Source organism: Penaeus vannamei, chromosome 24, assembly GCF_042767895.1.
Source record: "Penaeus vannamei isolate JL-2024 chromosome 24, ASM4276789v1, whole genome shotgun sequence".
Taxonomy (NCBI): Eukaryota; Metazoa; Arthropoda; class Malacostraca; order Decapoda; family Penaeidae; genus Penaeus; species Penaeus vannamei.
In genome coordinates, this window is record NC_091572.1 from 6,103,394 (window position 1) to 6,113,393 (window position 10,000).

Consider the following 10,000-nt stretch of genomic DNA (forward strand, 5'->3'; position numbering starts at 1 on the left):
ATTTATTCAGTGCTATGCCTACTTATTCCTTTGCATCCTCTTTTGTAATTTTCTCTTTTCTCCTTATAAACTATTGCATTTTACTCTATAGGTGAGAGCTCTGATGATCAGCCGAATGGCCAAGCCTGAAGAGGTGTTGGTGGTGGAAAATGAGCAGGGTGAAGTTGTGAGAGAGTTCATGCGTGATACTGACTCCATCAACATGTACAAGAACATGCGTGAAACACTAGTTTATCTCACACATTTGGATTATGCGGATACTGAACGTATTATGACAGAAAAGCTAGGCAACCAGGTAAGGATAATTCCTTTGCTTTATTACATGTTTTATGTCTAGTGTATTCATAGTGAAACCAGTAATTGTCACCAGCAATTTATGGTTTGAAGTAGATTGCAGATATCAAGCAGACAGCATGGCAAATACTACTAACCATTCCATTGCTGCTTCACATAATTTCCAGATTGTTATTAAATGACAGTCCCCGATTTTTCAAAGATTGCCGTTTTTGTTGAATATTGTGTGAATTAGTTAATCTGAATGACTGCAGAATATTCACAAAGAATTAAATGTTTACCATCTTGACAGTAAAATGGTGAAGCTGCCAGAGTGAAGAGGTGGTGCTAGCTTGCCTGGATGCATACTTAAGACTACACTGCTTCAGCGTTATGTAAAGGGATATTCCTACTGACGCACATGCAGTTACATTTATTTATTCACTTCACAGCCATACCGTAGTCACCATGGCCTGATTATGGATGAAAATATTATCAACAAAAGTTCTTATATATCATATGTGATGATATGTGGTATATCAGCTTTTGCTTTTACAGATAGCTTGGAAGATCTCAGATTGTTATGTGACAAGGAAATCCCGTTGTGGGTTGCTGACTTTCTTAAAAACCTCCATTTACTCTTGTTTCAGGTGAATGGCAGCGAGTGGTCGTGGCGCAACCTGAACACACTCTGCTGGGCGGTGGGCTCTATCAGTGGTGCTATGCCAGAAGAAGATGAAAAGCGATTCTTGGTTATTGTTATCAAAGATCTCTTGGGTCTCTGTGAGCAAAAGAGAGGCAAAGATAACAAAGCCATCATTGCTTCAAATATCATGTACATTGTGGGACAGTACCCAAGATTCCTTCGCATACATTGGCGCTTCCTCAAGACTGTCATCAACAAACTTTTTGAGTTCATGCATGGTGAGTATCTTGTGAGCTGTGTAGTTTTTATTGTTTTGCTCTCTCTACCAAGGGACTGAAAGAAGGTGTATTGAATTTACCAGATAGATATGCCTCTGGAATGGCTAAAATGCTGAAAGACCTAAACTCTGGTATGCACAGAAATGTCATAACTGGCTGGAGGGGTTTTGCGTGCCATATGTACACATGTTGTGGCTTTGGTGCCGAGGACTTAGCAAAACTTTATGGCCAGAATTCCAGCTAAATCATCTGGCCACCATAGTGAAAGGCCTTAATGATTGGCCTCAAGTATCAGTGGCATGTACATGTTCCCGGTCAGATGGCCATTCTTGGCATTGTATAATGAACATGTCAGCCAGAGGCAATGAGTATATGATAACAGTGATTGTCATTGGTGTTATATAATTTTATTAGAAATAATTATTTGATTTAGTTATTCTTGAGTTTCACAAAATTTCCAAAGACACATTAATGTCATTCATTTTGAATGTTAGGTCTTAAAGGGGAAAGATTTAGTACTTTTCTTCTTCATTATTTCTTTAATTTAAAAATATTATAAAGACTGCAATTTACCTTTTAGATTTCTGTGAGAACTTGTGATCAAGGAGAACCAAAACAATATTCATGTTGCTCTTTTCTTTTAAACAGAAACTCATGATGGTGTTCAAGACATGGCTTGTGATACCTTTATCAAGATTGCACAAAAATGCAGGCGTCAGTTTGTGCAAATGCAAGTTGGGGAAGCTATGCCATTCATTGAGGAAATCTTATCTTCCATTAATTCTATTATCTGTGACCTACAGCCTCAGCAGGTTAGTTGTGTTGAAATTTTAAATCAAATGTTGTTGCATTTTTAGCTTTTGATAGTATTATGCCAATGGCTGCAGAAGGTGTGAATAAAGCTATGGCCTTTGTAAGTTTAGTTTACTAATTTTGTTAACATAGCTGGCTCATCATGGCAATTACATGCTGAGAGTACTGGCATTGGGTTACTTAAGTGGCCGATCTGCCAGTTGTGCGGCATGTAGGCCGAGCATGCACAAACTATTCGTGTGTGGTGACAAAACTCAGTGCCTGTGCTTTGCAGTTAATTTTTATAAACGTTTTTACCTTTTTTGCCATTTTCCAATGTCCATATTTGGGTTTTAATGGTATGGTAATACACTGTTTTCCTTGCTGAGTCCATATCATATCTCTATGTAGTAACTCGGTGCAATAAAAAAAAATATATAACATTTTGTTATTTGTCATATATATATATATATATATATATATATATATACATATATACATATATATATATATACATATATACATATATATATATATACATATATATATATACATATATATATATACATATATATATACATATATATATATACATATATATATACATATATATATATATACATATATATATATACATATATATATATACATATATATATATACATATATATATATACATATATATATATACATATATATATATATATATATATATATATATATATATATATATATATATACATATATATATATATATATATATATATATATATATATATATATATATATAGATGTATATAATTATTATTATTATTTTTTATTTATTTATTTTTTTTTTTTGATATTCAATTTTCTGTAATACAACCTGTGCTACTGTTCATGGTGGCCAGGAATATGATACTGAGCATAGAATTGGTGTCCTTCCTGGAGCCAAGGCTTTGACTCCTGGCTTACAGACATTACATTCCACACTCATTTATCAGTAGGAATAATGCAAAAGCCACTTTCTAAACACTAAATTAGTCCAGTCACGCTCCAAATGGTTTGTGCACTCATGAGCCTTTTCCGTCACCTTGGTCACATGATGGTCACATCACTCAGATTGAAGTGGCCAGTGAAATGATTTTAGTTTTACTTTTAAAGTTTGCATTGAATATTTCTTCAAGACCTCAATGGTCAGTGTTGCCAAACATTCTAAACATGGATAATTACACTGCTTCTCATCTTTTATCTTACTTTTGCTTAGTGTAATTAGTATTTCTTCTTAACTAAATGTCATGAAATGAAAAGAAACATAAGCGTGGATGTTTTATTCCTCCCTCTTTCTTTTGCACAGGTGCACACATTCTATGAAGCGGTGGGTTACATGATAAGTGCCCAAACTGACCAGGTTGTTCAAGAACACCTAATTGAGAAATATATGATGCTACCAAACCAAGTCTGGGATGAAATCATAAATCAGGCATCTAGGGTAAGTGATAAGCTATGGTTTGACTCTAATCTGAAGAGTTACTATGTAGATCACATCTTGGAGTATTGTTTGCTTTTTGGTATAATTTTGTATTTCTTGGTTTTTATGGAGGTAATGAAGGACATTTTTATTCTATTTCCCAGAATGTGGACATCTTGAAGGATTCAGATGTTGTTAAACAGTTGGCAAACATTTTGAAGACCAATGTCAGAGCATGCAAAGCTCTGGGACATCCATTTGTGACACAGGTAAGGAATGCAGAATGAATTAGGCATTTAAGGCAGTTTCTTTCTTTTTATGAAATTTGTTAAATATGGTTCTTCTTTAGCTGTCTTGTAACAGATAAAATAACAGTTTTCTGATGCTTTTGTTCCAGCTTGGGAGAATCTATTTGGATATGCTGAATGTGTACAAGGTCATGAGTGAAAACATTAGTGCAGCTATTGCCCTCAATGGGGAAGGGGTCACTAAACAGCCCCTCATCAAATCCATGCGGGTTGTGAAGAAGGAGACCTTAAAGCTTATATCTGGCTGGGTGTCCCGGTCAGAGGATCACACACTGGTGTTGGATAACTTCATTCCCCCTCTGCTGGAAGCTGTTCTTCTCGATTACCAGGTTTGTATTGGTGGCAAGTAGATCTTGTAGGGAGGATGTTTGAGATTTGGCAGTTGTCCATAAGCATTCTTGCATTTAAGTACAACTAGTTTGCTGTTTGTCAAAACTATATATATGTATTTGGTGATTGTTAATGAATATGTAAGATTTGCATCATTCTGATTGATTGATGATTTTCCTCAATTTGATAAGCATATGTAGGCTTACATTTATCATTTTTATGGTATTTTGGAAACATAGCATGTGCTGTGTTGGGCAGTTATTATGATGTACATACTATATCTTTCTTACATCTTTACAGCGAACGGGAGTGCCATCTGCTCGAGAACCTGAAGTTTTGTCAACTATGGCTACAATTGTCAATAAATTAGAGTCACACATCACTCTCCAAGTTCCTCAGATCTTTGATGCCGTCTTCGAGTGTACATTATCAATGATCAACAAAGATTTTGAGGAATTCCCTGAGCACAGAACAAACTTCTTCCTTCTCTTACAGGTAAGTTATTTTCTTGTTTGATTAAGAATCAGTATTATTTTGATTTACTTTTTTATCTTGTTATCAATTTATTTATTTATTTATTTGTTTATTTTTTATTTTTTTTTGAGACAGTGGTAGAATAGTGTACACTTGCTACTAAGAATAAAGGTACTATTAAATCTTTTTCATATTTTCAGGCGGTGAATACACATTGCTTCACTGCACTCCTCAATATCCCCCCAGCACAGTTCAAACTAGTATTGGACTCCATAATATGGGCATTCAAACACACAATGAGAAATGTTGCCGACACAGGCTTACAAATTCTTTACCAGCTGCTGCAGAACATTTCAACTCACGAACGGGCAGCAAGCAGTTTCTACCAGACTTACTATACAGATATTTTGCAGCATATTTTCTCAGTTGTCACAGATTCTTCTCACACAGCTGGTAAGTTGGTAAAAATATATGGTATTAGTGATATACCATAGTTCTTCATCTAACGAGTTTTTGTAGTGAATATTTAATTTTTATAGCTTTTTAGTGTTATTCATAATGGAGGTATAATTCTGAAAGTTCAAAGTAGTTTATAATCTATTATATTAATTTTTGCAGATCATGTTGAATCTTACACTATTCTGTAAATTTTTGTTAGCATAATTTTTGTCTAAGTGCTAAACAATTAGATTTCTGTCCATCATCACAGTGTGCAGTTAAGGACAAAATTAATGTTCCAGTTACTTTTGAGGGATAACCAGTTACCCCAGAATATAGCAACAGTACTTATTATTTGGTTGTTTTTATTTATTTATTTTTTATCTTTTCAGGGCTCACTATGCATGCATCAATCTTAGCCTACATGTTCACCCTGGTTGAACAAAATCGCATCACGATAAGTTTGGACCAAGCAAACCCCACAGCCCCCAGCACCAACAATGTAACATACGTGCAGGGCTTTGTAGCCAACCTCCTGAAGGCGGCGTTCCCTCACCTCACAGAGAATCAAATCAAGATTACAGTGCAAGGGATGAATGACCTGAATCAAGATGTTCCTGCCTTTAAGGAGCACCTGAGAGATTTCCTTGTACAGATCAGAGTAAGTTGTTTCTTGTTGTATTGTGAGTGTGAGAAAGTTGTTGTTCTCCTCCTCCTCCTTCTTCATCATCATCTTCATCTCCTCTTCCTCCTTCTCCTTTACCTTTTTCTCCTTCTTTTTCTTCTTTTTCTTCTCAATTTACTTCTTTTTCTTCTCCTTCTTTTACTTCTTCTTTTTCTTCTCCATCTCCTCCTCCTCCTCCTTTTCCTTTTCCTTCTCCTTCTCCTTCTTCTTTTCCTTCTTCTCCTTCTTTTCCTTCTCTCTTCTTTTCCTTCTCCTTCTCCTTTTTCTTCTTCTTCTCCTTCTCCTTCTCCTTCTTTTTCTTCTCCTTCTTTTTCTTCTCCTTCATTTCGTTCTCCTTCTCCTTCTCCTTCTTTTCCTTCTCCTTCTCCTCCTTTTTCTTCTCCTTCTCCTCCTTTTTCTTCTCCTTCTCCTTGTTCTTTTTCTTCTCCTCCTTCTCCTTCTTCTTTTTCTTCTTCTCCTTCTCCTTCTTCTTTTTCCTTCTCCTTCTTCTTTTTCTTCTTCTCCTTCTTCTCCTTCTTCTCCTTCTCCTTCTTCTTTTACTTCTTTTTCTTCGCCTTCTTTTACTTCTTTTTCTTCGCCTTCTTTTACTTCTTTTTCTTCGCCTTCTTTTACTTCTTTTTCTTCGCCTTCTTTTTCTTCTCCATCTTTTTCTTCTCCATCTTTTCCTTCTCCTTCTTTTTCTCCTCCTTTTTCTTCTCCTTCTGTTTCTTCTTCTTTTTCTTCTCCTTCTTTTTCTTCTCCTTCTTTTTCTTCTCCTTCTTTTCCTTCTCCTTCTTCTCCTTCTCCTTCTTTTTCTTCTCCTTCTCCTTCTTTTTCTTCTTTTCCCTCTTCTTTTTCTTCTTTTTCTTATCCTTCTTTTACTTCTTTTTCTTATCTTTCTTTTACTTCTTCTTTTTCTTATCCTTTTTTCTTCTTCTCCTTCCTTTTTCTTCTTTTTTCTCCTCCTTCTCCTTCTCCTTCTCCTTCTTCTACTTCTACTTATTCTCCGCCTCCTACTCCTACTCCTACTCCTTCTTCTCCTCCTCCTACTCCTTCTTCTCCTTCTCCTCCTCCTCCTTTTTTTCTCTTTTCTCTTTGATTAACCACTTGTCACCAGTAATGGCATGTGTATACATGCCATACCCACTTTGTGTTTAATTTAGTAATTGTTTCTAGCAGAGGCACCTATATGTAGAAACATTTAACCCACTTACGACGGGTGTCCCACATGAGACACCCGAAAAAGTCAGCATTTTGGGTGTCCCGCGATGCAACGCCGGATTAGAGTTCGTGCTCTGATTTTGTTGCCCGTGGTGGGCAGCACGCAGGCAGGTTCCCGGACTCGCCCACATGCCAATTTTTAAGCCAGCCAGAGAATAATTTTTTTGGCTTGAAAATGTACCTTCTCTAGTGTGTTATCAAAATACTAAAGTGAACGCAACATTATCCTGTTGGCATTGTATTAAGAGTTATAACACATTCTCAGAGAGGAAAAATTCCCACTTTTCCATAGTAAAGCTTAACTGAAGTGTGAAGCCTTTTCTTGGCTATAATGAAAGACCACAGTCCTTCAAAAAGGCAATTTGCCGATCTTAGAGGATAAAGTACACTAAAGCATCTCTCTGCTTTTCAGTGCTTGGACATGGAAGTGTTGGAGTTATATGTAAAGTGTATTTTAATCCATTGTGTAGCAAGAAATCATTTTTATACAATGTTTATTATTATTTATCTCTCTCTTTTTTCTTTTTTTTTCTTTTTTTTATATATATATACATGATGTCCAATATGAATTATTGGATATTTTTTTATATCCTGTTAACCCACTTGCGACGGGGGTCCTATATATGAGACACCCGAAAAAAAATAAACAATGCTGGGCGTCCCGCCAGTGTGACACTGTATCGGGGCTGTGCTCCAACGCAGCTGCGGGCCGCGGCCAGCGGGCGGACAGACTCTTGGGAAGCTCCGCCCGCCGATTTTGGAATGTTTTATTTTTGGCTACAAAATGTACCCGGTGTGAATGGGTTAAAATGACTATTTGTAGAGATTGTGCTGCTGCTGTTACAATATAAAATCCTAGCCAGGATATGCATGTTACTAAAGTTTCATTTCACTTTGCAGGAGGTAACCGGTGATGATGACAGTGACCTCTACCTGGAGGAGAGAGAAGCAGCTCTACGGCAAGCGCAAGAGGAGAAGCGCCGTGTGCAAATGAATGTGCCTGGCATCTTGAATCCCCATGAGATCCCTGAGGAGATGCAAGATTAAAAACCACAGTAAGAGACAGCTCGCAATCATCACTGTCCATATATATATCAAGCGACTATGTGAGACTTCATAAAGTTGACTTCGCTGTACTGTCGTTTCCATCTCATAAATGTCCGAAGGTAATATATTATTATATGTCTGGAGATTTTCACACTTTTTCTGAAGTGTGTTATCCAGATGAGAGTTAACTGCAGCAACTACATGAAATTTTTCAGATTGTAGCAAATTAAGTAATAGTCTGGGCAAAGCTGTGAATTTATGATCATATTCATAATAAGCAAGCTATCCTAACTTTGTTTCTAGTGAACATACGAGCTGTTCCATACTGGAATATTTTTTTTCCAAACCCTCCTGGAAAATATTTATTGAAGATGAGTTCATTTGTATTGTGTGGTTGTCTGATGGTTGACTTCTACTTTTTGCAGAAAATGGCATTGTATTTGGTAACAGAAGAGCATATGGTGTGAGTGATAGTGTTTTTTTTATTCTTTTTTTTTTCAATGTTTACAGCATTGGGTCCCATAATACAGGCAAAAAGTTCCTGACAGTCATGGTTTAAAAGAGAAATGCTCTCTTCACTTACATTTTTAACAACAGATGGAACTATGCAAGTACTCTACAGTATTTTGTTCCATTATGAAGTAGCATGATAGCAGAAAATGCCTTCTGTTACATCTTTTAGGCAGAAAGGATTAGAGAGACAATATCTGTTCTGTCATCATGTTGTAATAAAATAATGCCTTTGCTTTTGCTTGTGCATGCATTGATCCCCTCATAATCATCCCTCTGTAAGCACAAACTACCCTGTATGTTAAATTGTTATAAGTCTGTATGATGCACAGTAAAAATAGTACTATTTGTTAAAAGTAAAAGACAAGGCAAGGAGTCTTTCAGAGAATGATGATTTATTCTAATAACAGAACTTTTCTTTTTAACTTTGTCTTAATGAGATAATGTAACAAAACTGTGGAGGAAGATACAAATTAACTAAGTGTTTATGAAAATGATCAAAAGATGTATATTTGATAGGCATTACTAAAAGATGATCCACTTAGGGCCCTAACAGACTTGCTACTACTGTTTCTAGCTTTGTGTTGATTTCAAGAACTCCTTACTATTATTCTTGATTTATAGTTTTTGGATTGCACTATCTGCTGTTTTATCATTTGGTTGTGAGAGAACATTTCTCTTTTGTTTTTGTTTTTTGGCATATTGTCATCATTCGTTTATTCATGAGGGATTCATCGCAATGGGAGACTTCAGATCTTTGCTTTGTTAAGATAGTCTAGGGTTAGAATTCCATTATTTTGAAGTACAATTTGGCCTCTAGACTCCTGAGAACCATTGTCTTGTCTCTTGTTTTGAAGGCGATTTGAAAACAAAGTGTTACGAGGTATGAAAAAAACATCCTTAAAAGAAACTTGCAGGAACTTTCTAAATCTTTGTTCTGTCTGCTGCTGTATTATTACTGTGGCTAGAAACATGGTATGCTTCTAAATGTATGAATTGATCTTAAGGTTTGAAGGAGTTGCAGCAATGAGACATTAATATTTATTTAATTTTTTTTTTAAGTTCTCATGATTGTTTGAAGCAGCTCCTGTGTGACCAAAGTCTACATTTTATGAATGTGTGTAATGTTTGTAGTTTTAAAAGAATGTATAATTTTTTGTCATGGGTGTTATGCAAGTGATGTCTTACGTAAGATTTCAAAATGGCAAACAGAATAAGAGAAGTTTCTTGGGGGAATGTTGCCGTAGTAAAATGCCAATCAGAATTTCTCTTTTTCTTTCTGTTTCCCTCCTTTCTCTTGCCTTCATTTCATCTTGTTTTCACGTCAACGGGAATGTCTCGGAAAAAAAGAAGATACATATGTTTCTGATGCATGTCGGTTGCATAGGGAAGAAAGCATTTTTGATAGTGACACCAGTGATTGGGTAGAGAGAATGCATGTTTGGTATGGATGTGTATATGGATGGAGGTGGTCACGTGGTATAACCCCTGTACAAGAATTTGGTACACCATTTCATTATTATTCCACAACATGGCATTAACAGTGTACAGTATTAGTTATCACTTATT

The 10,000-nt window shown here is 35.9% G+C and overlaps 1 protein-coding gene across 5 annotated transcripts in view; it reads left to right on the plus strand.

Annotated features, from left to right (window-relative positions):
- emb (exportin-1 emb) overlaps positions 1 to 10,000 on the plus strand; it is a 51,661-nt gene that overhangs the window by 39,689 nt on the left and 1,972 nt on the right. For all 5 annotated transcript variants that reach the window (XM_070138299.1, XM_070138298.1, XM_070138296.1 and 2 more), the window contains 10 exons: positions 92 to 295; positions 924 to 1,197; positions 1,846 to 2,009; positions 3,326 to 3,460; positions 3,604 to 3,708; positions 3,837 to 4,076; positions 4,378 to 4,572; positions 4,752 to 5,004; positions 5,382 to 5,650; positions 7,775 to 10,000. The exon at positions 7,775 to 10,000 is cut by the window's right edge and continues 1,972 nt beyond it. In XM_070138299.1, coding sequence (XP_069994400.1) covers positions 92 to 295; positions 924 to 1,197; positions 1,846 to 2,009; positions 3,326 to 3,460; positions 3,604 to 3,708; positions 3,837 to 4,076; positions 4,378 to 4,572; positions 4,752 to 5,004; positions 5,382 to 5,650; positions 7,775 to 7,921 — 1,986 coding nt within the window. In that variant the 3' untranslated portion in view covers positions 7,922 to 10,000. The remainder of the gene's footprint in view (positions 1 to 91; positions 296 to 923; positions 1,198 to 1,845; positions 2,010 to 3,325; positions 3,461 to 3,603; positions 3,709 to 3,836; positions 4,077 to 4,377; positions 4,573 to 4,751; positions 5,005 to 5,381; positions 5,651 to 7,774) is intronic.